At 51.8% G+C, this 13567-nt stretch overlaps 1 protein-coding gene across 2 annotated transcripts in view; it reads left to right on the top strand.

Annotated features, from left to right (window-relative positions):
- The window catches only part of Anxa6 (annexin A6), a 49941-nt gene that overhangs the window by 24049 nt on the left and 12325 nt on the right, over window positions 1-13567 (top strand). For both annotated transcript variants that reach the window (XM_006984874.4, XM_006984873.4), the window contains exons 7-18: window positions 77-156; window positions 999-1055; window positions 1686-1779; window positions 2143-2238; window positions 3710-3768; window positions 5323-5445; window positions 6806-6864; window positions 8130-8208; window positions 10148-10229; window positions 11491-11585; window positions 11877-11990; window positions 12083-12173. In XM_006984874.4, the coding sequence (XP_006984936.1) occupies window positions 77-156; window positions 999-1055; window positions 1686-1779; window positions 2143-2238; window positions 3710-3768; window positions 5323-5445; window positions 6806-6864; window positions 8130-8208; window positions 10148-10229; window positions 11491-11585; window positions 11877-11990; window positions 12083-12173 (1029 nt within the window). The remainder of the gene's footprint in view (window positions 1-76; window positions 157-998; window positions 1056-1685; window positions 1780-2142; window positions 2239-3709; window positions 3769-5322; window positions 5446-6805; window positions 6865-8129; window positions 8209-10147; window positions 10230-11490; window positions 11586-11876; window positions 11991-12082; window positions 12174-13567) is intronic.

Genomic DNA, 13567 nt, shown 5'->3' with positions numbered 1-13567 from the left:
AGCAAATGACCTCTGTTCTGGATCCTAGAGGCTTGGGGTGGGGGAAGAGACTAGAGCCCCTGTGTTCCTTCCACAGCCTATGAGCGAGATCTGGAGTCAGACATCATTGGAGACACTTCCGGCCACTTCCAGAAGATGCTGGTGGTGCTGCTCCAGGTGGGTCTGTGTGCAGACGTATGCCCCTTTCTACAGCTCTCCCCATGCAAGCCACAGGGTCCTTTCACTGCTTCTCAAACAAGTGGCCCTGGAGGACTGCAGGGTGTGAGGGCCCCCTCTAGGCCGGCCTCCTTCACTGCCCATTCCCATTTGTTTTATCCTCTGGAGCCAGAGAGGCCACTCTGAAGCCTAGGCTCAGTCTGTTGGTCTGCCCTTGTCCCAACGCCATGCTTTACACAGGCTTGTGCCCTACGGAGACCCAGATGCCTCATTCACAGCCTCCTTCCCCTCCTCATGTACCTTGAACTCCCTTCTGGGATTTCAGACCTTAGAATACAAGTCCCAAATCCTCATGGGTAAATTCTTGGGTTAGGGGGATGGGAGGCCCTAGTTTTAGCACACAAATGTGCAGTTCTAGGCTGGACATGATTATATGTCTAAGATTCCAATGCTCAAGAGGTAGAGGCAGAAGGATCAGTGTAAGTTCTAGGCCAACCTGGTCTACGTAGTAAGTTCTGGGTCAGCCAAGGCTACATAGTAAGACCCTGGACCATCCTTTACCCCTTGGGCATTATTGCCATGAAATGACCTGGAGAGTGCCAAGACCTGTGGCCTTGCCCTCTAGAGCTCTGTCTTCAAAGTACAGGGCTTTTGTCTGCTGCCCTGGGATGGAGGTACCAGAAGGACTTCAGTCTTTCCCAAGACTCCTGTTTGGTCAGGGAGAAGCTCCCTACAACTCTCTACAAAATAGACACTGGGCATTTCTCCTGCTCAGTCTCTCTCATGGGCCTCCCCCTGGCTCCATACACTGGAAACACACACTCCCTTGTCTCTCCATCCAGGGAACCCGGGAGAATGATGATGTTGTGAGCGAGGACTTGGTCCAACAGGATGTCCAGGTAAGCGATACTGATGGAGAGCTCTATGGCTCCGCCAGGAGCCTTGTGGGAGGGGAAAGGTCAGGGGCTTTGAGGTGGGGTGGGGGTGAAGTCTTGTATCGAGCACCAAAAAATCCCTGAATCACAGTGTGGTTTTTATAGGATTTCACCAGGAAAAGAGAGGTAGGGTTTCTTTCAGAGGTAGCATGTAGTGTGTGAAGTCAGCAGGTGTGTTGGAGGGAAATGGTAACCTGCATTTGATCCCCAGCACCCACGTAAAAAGCTGAAGACATCACCTCAGAAAAACCAAAACAAAAAAAATCAAGCAAACAAGGTGGACAGTTCCTGAGGAACAAAACCCGAGGTTGACCCTCTGACACCCCTCCACCACCCATGCCCACCCACCCAGCCACACACAGAGAGAGGAAAGCATTCATCTAACAGACCACGGGGGTATTTCTGGAAGAAGGGAGGATGTCCAGCCTGGGCAGTGAAGGTTGTGTGGGAGCGTCCACAGAAAGAGGGGGGTGAGCAAAGGTCAAGAGGTCACCCGTAACTGCTGCGTTCCGGATCAGGTAGCTGCTCGGAGGGTGTCCCGTCTCCCCAGGTTTGTTCTTTCCATTACATCTCACCCCACTTCTTCCTTCTCAGGACCTGTACGAGGCGGGGGAACTGAAATGGGGAACGGACGAGGCCCAGTTCATTTATATCTTGGGAAACCGTAGCAAACAGCATCTCCGGTTGGGTGAGTTCCCGAAAACCGCAGCTCCTCCAAGAGGGACACCGAGAACCCCTTCCTCTTTCCCTTTTCTACTGATGGAGCAGGGGAGCCACTTCATCTCCAGACCAAATACTAGCCCTGCTGTGGCTGTGTCCTTCTTTACCTGAGTCCTTGCCAGGACAGCCCTGTCTCAAGAGTCCTGGACAGCAAATAAGACACAACTGTGTCACCTCCCAGCCACCGCACCAAAGTGCCAGCCCCAGCCTCCCGCTAGCATCTGATTATTGGCTATTATGTCATCCCCTTCGAAAGTCTCTGGTCTTTTGTTGTTGCTATGGCAACACTGTTAGATGTCATGTCTGTCTGTCTGTCTGTCGTCTCCCTCAGTGTTTGATGAGTATCTGAAGACTACGGGGAAGCCCATTGAAGCCAGTATCCGAGGGGAGCTGTCTGGAGACTTTGAGAAGCTGATGTTGGCCGTGGGTATGTACTGGGGGCCGCAAAGGAGTCTGGGATGTCATCCCAGAAGTAAGGGGACAGGAAGGAAAGGGATTCCCATGGGGGTGGAGTTAGAGAAAGCAGGAAGTAGAGGATTGATTGAGCAGCATGGCTAAGGCTGGGGATGGGAAGGAACTCAGCCTTGGACACTGGTGTCCTGTGTGATAAGGGTAGAAAGCATCCACCTTAGATTGGGAGAATCTGCTCGCCAGGCACCACGCTGTATTAGGTATCCCGCTCAGCTGGGGCAAGTCACCTAGCCTAGCCGGACCTTGGTTTCCTCAGTGATTAAATGAAGGTGAGGGGGGATGGCTGGATTTACTGAGTTCTTCACCAGTCTGGTATTTTAAGAGTCGGCATAGACAGGCCACAAGTTAGTTGGTTTTTGCTTTTGAGACACGGTCTCATTTGGCCCAGGTTGGCCTTGAATTATGAGGTCCGCTGAGGCTGACTCTGGACCACCTACTTCTGCCTCTGCTTGTGCACACACGACACCATGCTTGACTTTGTTGGTGCTGGGGACTTTGTGTACAAGGCAAGGACTCCCTCTGCCACTGAGCTGCATGCCCAGCCTCGTTTCCTGCTTTCTTCTCTTTTCCTTTCTTTCTTATGTTTTTTTTTTCTTTAATTTATGTGCATTGGTGTTCGGCCTGCATGTATGTCTGTATGAAGATGTCAGATCTGCTGGAACTTGGGTTACAGACAGTTGTGAGCTGCCATGTGGGTGCTGGGAATTGAACCTGGGTTCTTTGGAAGGGCAGCCAGTGCTCTTAACCACTGAGCCATCTCTCCAGCCCTCTTCTTTCTTTTGACTTAATTAATTAATTAATTTGTTTGTTTAATTTTGAGGCAGGCCTTAACTCACTGTGTAGCCAAGATGACCTTGAATTTCTGACCCTTTTCCCTCCATCTCTAGAGGGCTGGGATTATGGTGTGCATCACTCCCAACCAACCACACACACACACACACACACACACACACACACACACACACACACACACTCACACACACACACAGGCAAACACGCTTCCCTTGTGTTTAAAGCTGGAGGTACTCTTGAGGCTGAGGACAGTCAGAAGCCAGGACTCCTCCTGCCTTTGAACTTGGTGGCCCCCAAGAGTTAGGAACAACTGGTAGCACCATGTGCAGTCCCATCACTAGAGACACCTGAGGCAGCCAGACTGCAAGTTTAAGGCCTGCCTGGGCTACAAGAGTAAATGTGAGGCTAGCCTGGGCAATTTAGCAGAGACCGTCTCAAAATAAAAATGGAAGGATGTGGACTCTGTCTCAGTCACTTCCCAGCACACCCATGGCTAGAAATGGAGGAGAGGGAGGGAGGAGGGAGGGGGAAGGGAAGAAGGAGGAATGGGGGAGGGAGCCCCCATAGGTACCTTCCCTTTTCCGAGGCAATGGAGATAACTAGTCCTCATCTCCCTTTTCCCTCCCTTTTTCCAGTGAAATGCATCCGCAGTACCCCAGAATATTTCGCTGAAAGGCTGTTCAAGGCCATGAAGGTATGTGGTGGGGTTAGTGGAAATGAGGTTGGGGGAGGGAACCCTCTGCCTGCACCCTCAAGACTGCTGCTGGGATTTTACCAAATTCTTGGTGTCCAGTGCCTAAAAGAGCCTGTTGTGTGATAGAATACTGTGACCAGGGGTGGGGAGCAAAAAAAAAAAAAAAAAAAAGATTCTGACCAAAATCAACTTAGGGCAGGAAAGGATGTATTGGCTCATACTTCTAGGACACCGTCCATCGTGGAGGAAAGCAGGGCGGAACTGAGTAGAAATCATGGAGGACCTGCTTGCTGACACACTCAGGTTCATGTTCAGCTAGCTTTCTTATATAGCCCAGGACCATCTGTGTAGGAAGTGGTGCCTTCCACAGTGGTTAAGAGCACTGGCTGAGCCAGCAGCGGTGACACGCGTCTTTAATCCCAGCAGAGGCAGAGGCAGGTGGATCTCTGAGTTCAGTGCCAGCCTGGGCTACAGAGCAAGTTCCAGGACAAGTTCAAGGCCACACAGAGAAACCCTGCCCCCCCCCCCCAAAAAAAAAGTAATTAAAGCGGAGCAAAGTGGTCCATACTTACAATCCCACAGCTTGGCATGGTGAGGCTGTGGATTAGTAGTTCAAGGTCATCCTGAACCTGGTCACAAAAGCACAAAGTCAGGCTGGCAGGTACTTTAGTTCAGTCCTTGGAGCCATCATGGTGGAAGGCAAGAACAGTTTGCCAAAGGTTGTCCTCTGACTTCCACACACACTCCATGGCGTGTGCGTACCCACCCACACAAATAAATAAATGTTATTTTTAAAAGTTTTATGAGTTGGAGATATGGCACAGGGGTTGGGGCACTTGCTACTCTCCCAGAGGATCTGAGTTCAGTTCTTAGAGCCTATATCCAACAGTTCACAGCTGCCTGTAACTCTAACCTGATCTCATGCCCTTTCCTCTTCAGTCTCCTACACACATATGGCATGTATACAAATAGATACAGAGATAAAAATCAAAATATCTTTGAAAAGTTTTAAACTAAAAAAATAAGTAACAAATCAGAATATTCCTACGTGTATCAGACCATTTTAGAAAACACTTTGGTGGGGCTGGAGAGGTGGCTCAGTGGTTAAGAACACTGACTGCTCTAGAGGTCCTGAGTTCAATTCCCAGTAACCATATGGTGGCTCACAACCATCTGTAATGAGATCTGGCGCCCTCTTCTGGTGCACAGGCAATCCAGGCAGAACACTGTAAATAGAATAAATTAAAAAAATATATTTTTTAAAGAAAAAGAAAACATGTTGGCATCTGTCAGTAATCTCTCCACATTCACAATGCTGATCATTGTGACCAGGCGGCTGGTTTCCCTCTAGGCATGTTCCAAAGGACAGCATTTCCCAATCTTTCTCTCATATGACACCGAAACCTGTGACATTTCCTTGGCACATTAGAGTAAATGAACATTTGCTATGAGAGATCCAGGAGCATGCGCTGTCCCAGCCCTTCTCGGCTACTCCAAAAGTGCAGAGCGGATGGTCAGACATTCCCCGTGAGCACTGTCCCTCCTGTCCTCCAGGGCCTGGGGACTCGAGACAACACCCTGATCCGCATCATGGTCTCCAGGAGCGAGCTGGACATGCTTGACATTCGGGAGATCTTCCGGACCAAGTACGAGAAGTCGCTGTACAGCATGATCAAGGTGAGCAAGCTTTGGGGGGTGAGGAGGGGAGCAGAGAGTTCCCACCACCACCAAGGTCTTGGGAACCTTTACACAGGAGCATGCAGGTCTTGAGCCTTCCAAGAGCTTTTGCTTTAGGGCATTTTTTGAGGAAGTTGAAGCCCCAGGGGAGCTGCTAGCAGGAACAACTTGAAAGAAGGCACGGAGGCTGGAGAGATGGCTGGGCGATTAAGAGCACTGGCCCCTGGCGGTGGTGGTGCACACCTTTAATCTCAGCACTCGGGAGGCAGAGCCAGGCTGATCTCTGTGAGTTCGAGGCCAGCCTGGTCTCCAAAGCGAGTTCCAGAAAAGGAGCAAAGCTACACAGAGAAACCCTGCAGCCAGGTTCGGTTCCCAGCACCCACCTGAGGGGTCACAACTATCTATAATTGTAGTTCTAGGGGACCCAGTGCCCTCTTCTGGCCTCTGCAGGCACATGTGGTGCACATGCGTACATGCAGGCAAACACTCGTACATATAAGTAAAGATAAATAAAACTTTAAAAAGTAAGGCATGACTGGATCGTGCAGGGCTTGCAAAGAGATTTAAGGACCAGGATGCTGTCCCAAGGGCAGTGGGTGTCCACAGTCTCAGCAGAGAAGTTCACTGAAGAACACAAGTGAGCACTAATTAGAGAACCCTAGAGCCCGCTGGGTAATTAGTACTATCTCAGGGGTGGCCATCCCACGAGGCCTTGCCAAGGTTTTATAGGCCGACAGGGGAAAAGATCCAATTTGTACTCATAAATGGTGTCTAAAGAGGATTTTTATGGGTGTCATGCCCTGGACATTCCACGGGGAAATAAGTCTGGAAGAGTCCAGAATAAGCAAAGATACTGTCGCACAGGGTCTCTGCCCTAGAACTTCTCATAGCCGTTAATATTTTGAGGTCCATTCCAAAGCCTCAAGGACTAAGTCATCTACATCATCATATTTGCTTGACTTTGAGCATTTTCCCATGGGTTTGTTCATGGAACTGTGCTTCCTTGAAATGTTTCCCTTGGATGTGATGCACCAGGGACAGTGGAATGCCAGGGCCATGGGAAGACAGCAAGTATCTCAGAATTCCATGATTAGTGAAGTCAACATGTCAGTGAGTCGTTATTACCGGAAGTATTCATACCTCAGGAAATGTGGCAAATGGCATACTCCAGAGACTCGCTCCTTCCTGTCTTTCCCAGAGAGCTGGTGGCTGGATAGTGACCGGCCCTGCACTGTTCGGTGGCCTCAGCCACTGCAGGCGGGAGGAGAGGCAGGGCTGGTGTGAGCGTTCTGCCCCTCCCCCTCTTCTTGTCCAAGAAGAGCCAGGGCTGTGTTTAAGGTCACCTTTCCTCTCTCCCCAGAATGATACCTCTGGTGAATACAAGAAGGCTCTACTCAAGCTGTGTGGAGGAGATGATGAGTAAGTGGGTCCCGGACCCCAGGACGGAAGGATGGCCTGACCCTTCTGGGGACCATCCCCCACGGATGGGTCGATTGCAGGAGCCTGGGTCTCCTCTGAGGCTGGAATGCCAAACGAGGAGGAAAGTGGCCTTCAGCATTCCAATCTCTGCTGTCTTGGGGTCTGAGTGTCTGCACAAGTGTGGTCTACTGTACGCGGATCTCTGCTGAGTGAACTTGTAAGTCAGTCTGCCGTCTGGACCAGGGATTAGAATTCAGGGGATTTAAGCTGGGCATGGTGGCACACACCAGAGGTAGACAGATTTCTCTGAGTCCAGCCTGGTCTATGTAGCAAATTCCAGGCCAGTCAGGATTGCATAGTGAGACCTTGTCTCAAAAAGTGAAAGGAGGAGGAGCCAGGAGAAGAGAGCTTTGAGAAGCCGCCTCTCAGAAGGCCTGGTGATGAGGACTGGCCTGGCTTCTTCCTGTGACCGCCAATGCATTCTGTGGAGAGCTGGGGAAAGAGGTGAGGAGGCAGGCGGGCTGAAGGGCCCTTCCTAGAATATTAAACTAGGTGACTGTGTCATGACATGACGATATTTATACCAAGAGAATCGTGGGTGCTTTGACTTCCTTCTCCAGGGTTCAATGGCCAGTTAAGGAAGGGACACGAAAGCTTCCTGTTGATTGCACTCAGGCCACAAGTCCCGTGCCATACACACTGGCCCCTCACATGTCCAGGTGCCTTGCAAAAAGAGATATGGGAATGATACAACCATATCGGGCCCTTGGCTTATGTGAGAGGGGATTTGGACAGATGTTACCAAAGGACTATAAGGAAGAAAGATGAGATTGAGGGACTCTCCTACCTGGGCCTGGGACCACCGAGGCTGCTGAGGAAAGCCCCGCTGCACAGGTTAGAGGGAGCTCAAGAGAGGGCAGGAGAATCTCTGGACTAGAGGCTCCTCTGATGAGCTCAGGCTGGAGAAGAAATAAAGCGAGAGAGGTCTGCGTTGGTGTTAGAGGGGTGTGTGTGTGTGTGTGTGTGTGTGTGTGTGTGTGTGTGTGTGTGTTAGGATACATGTGTTGGGGTGTACATTTGTGGTTTCACCAAGAGTTCCTGTGTGTCCTTGGGTTAGAATGTGTGTGAGTGTCTCACCCTGTGTTGGTTGTACTTGTGTGTGTGTTGACTGTGTGTACGTGCTGGGCAGAAGAGTGTGCTAGGAGCGTGGGGTGTCGCCCCTGATGACATTCCCTCCCATCCTCTCCCGAACCCCTCCATTCCAGTGCGGCTGGCCAGTTCTTCCCGGAGGCAGCACAGGTGGCCTATCAGATGTGGGAACTTAGTGCAGTGGCCCGAGTCGAGGTCAGACCCTCCCCACCTCCTGCTTGGCCTCTTCATCACTGGCTTCCTCTTCTGCTTGCACCTTTCCCGCTGAGCTGGTTGGCCCTCGGCTGCCCCCTGGTGGCCAACCTGAGCTGAGGCGTCTTTCTTCTGAAGCTTCCAGGTCCTTGCCTTGGTTCTAACAGCCCGGGGAAGTGTTCTGCCTGCTCTCTACTAACAGGGCTTCCTCTAGTGAGACTGACTAGGTTGGTTCCTTGGGGGCCTCTGCATCCTGGACCTGGCAGCTGGGCTTTGCATACTCGGCTGCCCCCAGGAGAGGAGAGGGTGCTCCTGGGTATATTCCTACAGGGGTCAGGGATGTACTCCTGAGCACCCTCACACCTGGGGGTCCACGAAGGACAGGATGAACGATTTCACAGAGGCTCCTGGCAAACCAATCTAGACACTGTCGGGTCCTCACCCTCCTCGTGGCCTCTATGCCTGAACCTTTCAAAGGAGGGCCTTATACACAGCAGTCCTGGTGGCCTAAAGGCTCTTGACCTCTGATGTTCTGCTCTCCCCTAAATTTGAAGGCAAACACTAGCACTGCAGGAGATCTCAGGTCATACAAGGAAGGAGCTTGGCCTGGCAGACGGAGGTGCCTCCCAGGGCATTAAGTAACACCCAGCCTCTCAAAGAGAGCCTACTCCTTTTCAGTTCCACCAGCCTCTCTGATAAGTAAAGAGAAATCGGCTTGGTGCCACACTGGTGCTGTGCAGGGTGGCTGCCCTTTTACACAGAGAGCCGAGGGAGCCGGCCTCAAGTCCCGTGGTCTTGGCAATCAATAGCGTCTTAACTTTGGTGACCTTTAACCTGAGTGGGGGCGGGCATTACATTTATTTTTATGGGTGACCATCTGTTAATGACATGGGATACATCCTTTCTAGTTTGTGATAGTATATATAAAGTATAAAATTATTTTTATCTCAAAACTGGGGATAGAGCTCAGGAGTGTTTGCCTAGCAAGCACGGGGCTTTCCGTTTCATTGCTACCATTGAAAAATATTTTTTCACCTATTTATTAATTTGTTAAGTATTTTTTTAAGTGTCTGTTACGTGTCAGGCACTTGTTAGCACACAAGAGGATATAAAAAGTATATACAAAAGTTTAGGCATGGTAGTACATGCCTTTAAACCCAGTACTCACAAGGCAGAGACAGATCTCTGTAAGTTCAAGACCAGCCTGGTCTATTTACACGTACTTGAAGATGGATCTGTCCGGGCTGAGATGTTGCTTGGTATGTCAAGCACCCCGCCCCCGAATTATTCTAAATAAAGCTGCTTAAGCAAAGATCAGGTATGATGGTGCCTACTCTAATTCCAGCATTCAGAGAGGCAGAGGCAGGCAGCTCTCTGAGTTTGAGGCCATCCTGGACTCTTTAGGGAGTTCTAGACCAGGCAAAGCTACATAGTGAGACACTGTCTCTATACAAAATAAAAAAAAAAAAAAAACAGTAAAACCCAAAAACCACTGAAGCAAAATAAAAAAAGAAATATTAAGACATAGCAAATACAGGAATGTTATTGAGTAATGACTAAATTTTGCAAACTATTCTGCTTCTGAGTCTTTTGGCCTCCTTACCAAGGAGCCGTGGCTACACTTGGCATCAGGGCACCGGGGCAGGGTGGGTGGGATGCTGACGGGGCGTGGTGGGGGGGAGGGCACTTCAGTCTCCGGAGCTGGGACTAAACCACGTCCAATTTCAGGAGCTGCCCCTTCCCTCTCCAGCACTCAGCTGCCCCCAGGCCTGAGACTCTGCTCTCTCAGCCCTGAGTGGCTTTGTGTGCTGTGCCTCCTCCCCCAAGGCTGCTTGGCTTGGGACTCAGCCTGGACGGCCTCTGCCACTCTGCATGCTCCTCTCTGGACCTGGTTCTCCAGGGGCCTCCACACACGTGCTGAACCCCATCCCTCTTCTCACAGCTGAGGGGTACCGTGTGTGCAGCCAATGATTTCAACCCCGATGCTGACGCCAAGGCCCTGCGGAAAGCCATGAAGGGAATCGGTAAGGTGACAAGGACCAGAGAAGACCCCTAGGCAGTGGTCCGGTGGGTTCGGCAGCAAGGGACTAGACAAGGGGAGGGATGAAGCCTCCAGCCAGGCTCTGCAGGATGAGGAGGAGTCTGTGGGGGCTCCCTCCACCTCAGTGGAAGGAAAGATAGGAGAGGGTTTGGAATGAACTTCATTGGAGTCTTTCCTGGACACCTGAGTGTCTGACCCCCAGCTTCTGAGCAGGAGCTTGGTGTAGAGGAACATACTCAAGCTTCAGGTGTTGACTCCGTAGGACTGTGGATAAGTCCCTAAACAGCTCTGGGTCTCACTTTCCCAGTGTGTAAAATGAGGTCCATTGACCTAAGAACCCAGAGCCCCAGTGCTGGGGTGACAGCACCCCAATTGTTGGCTCCTCCAGGCGGCATTGGCTGACTGTGGGAAAAGCCACGGCATGACTGGTCAGCAGCCTGCTCCCAGCTGGGCCTGTGCTTGGAAAGCCCTTGCTGGGAAGGAGAATGGGGGGTTGGTTTCTGTTGTCTTTCCTCCTCTCATATGCCCAGCAGCAACTCCCAAGGGGTCTTGCACCTCCTGGGTCTCAGTGAATTCTTCTCATGAGAGTAATGCCTACCGAGCATCTCAATGACTGGGAGACTACAGGGGAAGGGCGGGGGAAATGCTCTGAAAATTAGATCCCTGTGTCAGACCCGAGGTTGGTGGCGCTCATGTGACAGGCAGGAGGCGGTACCCCAATGCCTTCAGCCAACCTGCTATGCTGAGAGGGACTCCCTGGGAGCCACTGTCAGGGAGTTGAAGACCAAGGAAATACAGTCACTAATTGTGCTGAGATCACAGGGTTGGAAGGGTCCCTTAGTGGTTACTCGACCCTATTCATGTTAGAGATGTGGAAAATGAGTCCCAGAAAGAGAAAGGGACCTCCCCAAGGTAGGCAGCCATTGCCAGAGCCAAGGTTAGAACTCAGAGGCTCTGATACTTAACCCATGGCTTGCCACCCCAACTGCTAACCAGGTGCTCATCACGCAGTGCCCGCCACCCCTCCTGGTTATAGTTTAATCTCATCCGGTGGCATGTCAGAAGAAAGCAAGGAGCATGGGGCCAGGAGGCCACAGGGGCCAGGAGCCCACAGGGGCCAGGAGCATATGGCCACCAACCCAGGCCTTTACCCTGACAAAGATTGATGGGAACTATCAGTGGGGGGATGTTGGGGAAGCTGAGCCACAGAACCTCCTCTGAGGCATGTGGCTTTGGTGACCCAGGAACTGACGAAGCCACCATCATCGACATCGTCACACACCGTAGCAACGCCCAGCGGCAGCAGATCCGGCAGACCTTCAAATCTCACTTTGGCCGGGTAAGGGTCCTTCCTCCCTAGTCTGGGTCTCACATCGTTACACCTCCCTAGTGAAGCTCAGCCTGTCACCGCCAGCTCTGGACAGTTAGGTACCAGAGGGCTTCGTGGTAGTGAGACCTCCCACCTGGTTGTGGCATCTTGGAATGTTCTAGTCTTGGGTCACTCTGTTCCCAATTCTTTGTGACCAGTGAGTGGTGATGTGTGTGAGATGTCTTGGTGGGGACACAGTCAAAGATGGTGGCAATTCTGTGTGGATCTGAGACCGGTGTGACCTTGGGTCTGTCCTTGCAGGATTTAATGGCTGACCTGAAGTCCGAGATCTCCGGAGACCTGGCAAGGCTGATCCTGGGGCTCATGATGCCGCCAGCCCATTATGATGCTAAGCAGCTGAAGAAAGCTATGGAGGTACGGTGGCAAGAACTAGAGGGTGAGATGGGGAGGTGCTGGTAGTCAGGGTCAGAACCGCAGTGGACATGTCCTTTGTATGGACTTCCTAGGGAGCTGGCACGGATGAGAAGGCTCTCATCGAAATCCTGGCTACTCGGACCAATGCTGAAATCCGGGCCATCAACGAGGCCTACAAGGAGGGTGAGTGGGGGGGGGGCAGCTGGCCCAGTGCTGCTGGGGAACAGGGGGTCCCCCACCTGTCGATATCAGCTCACAGCTCTGACCTACCGCCTCCATGACGCTGTGATGTGTGGATGGAGACCAGGGTTCAATCTCAGGTACCATCCACCTTAGTTTTATAATTTGTGCGTGCATGTGCAAGAGAGAGAGAAAGAAAGAGAGAGAGAGAGAGAGAGAGAGAGAGAGAGAGAGAGAGAGCGCACGTGCATGTGTAGGTCAAAGGACAACTTGTGGGGTCAGTTCTCTCTTTCTACTGTGTGGGTTGCAAGTATTGAACTCGGGTCATCAGGCTTGGCAGCGAGCACCCTTACCTGTTACTGGGAGGTGACTGAGCAAGACCCACAGGTGACTGAAGGGTGCATATGGGGAATGTTTGGGGACTGACTTCATTGGCCTCACCTTACTTTTTGAGACAGGATCTCTTCCTGGTCTAAGGGTTGCCAGTTTGGCAAGGCTGATGGCCGAGAAGCCCCCGTGATCTTCCATTCTTCCCTCACCAGCTGTAGGATGACAAGTAGGCACGGCCATGCCTGTTTGGTTTGTTTTTGCCGCGTGGGTCTGAGGATCCAGCTCAGGTCCTCGTGTTCCTGTGGCAAGCCCTTTACTGGCTGGGCTCTCTCCCCGGGCCTTCTCTGGGGCTTTAACAAACCTCTTAGTGTACCCAGCTCGGCACCTAGGGAGAGTCGGCTGCCCCCACGAGAACAGTCCTGGTGGTAGAAGACAATTTGCATAGAATTTGGGGAGCAGAGAGAGCGTTTGGCCTGCTGGGGACGGGGAGGGTGGCTTCGTGGGAATGGGGCCTGAACAGTTGCACAGAGACCCGCCCTCAGAAGGGTCTCCTCCCCCCCCCCCCCCCCCCCCCGCCTCATTGTACCCTGCACTGCTATAGTCTGGAAATCCTTGAGCTTTAGTCAAGTGGCCCTGGATTGTCATTCTGAAACACTGTGACTTCTGGTCAGATCTCGAACAGCTTTCTTTCTGCAGGGCTTTGAGTAAACAGTCATTTTAAGTAGGGGACAGGAGGCACGAAGGTCCCAGATATACTTTGGGGTTCGGTGGCTGCTGGGTAGGAGGGATGGTAGAGAGTAAAGGAAGGCAGAGAGGTTCCACTGGAAGGTGTTGAGGGCTCGGGGTATAGCTCTAGATCCCTTGCCTAGCATGCACAAGGTCTTGGGTTCAATTCCTAACAATGCACCAAAATGAATGGATAATGAATAGGAGAGGTGGGGAGCTGGTACAGGAGTGTAGAGGGGCAGGTGCCAGTACCAGCTGCCTCCTGAAATCAGCAGGAAGATAGCTGGAGGCCCTCAGGAACTGACTGCACACCCCTTCATCCCCACCTCCCCTGCCGACGT

This window comes from Peromyscus maniculatus, chromosome 8 (assembly GCF_049852395.1).
Source record: "Peromyscus maniculatus bairdii isolate BWxNUB_F1_BW_parent chromosome 8, HU_Pman_BW_mat_3.1, whole genome shotgun sequence".
Classification (NCBI taxonomy): Eukaryota; Metazoa; Chordata; class Mammalia; order Rodentia; family Cricetidae; genus Peromyscus; species Peromyscus maniculatus.
The sequence above is the reverse complement of the archived record's forward strand: the minus strand, read 5'-3'. Positions and strand labels throughout refer to the sequence as shown.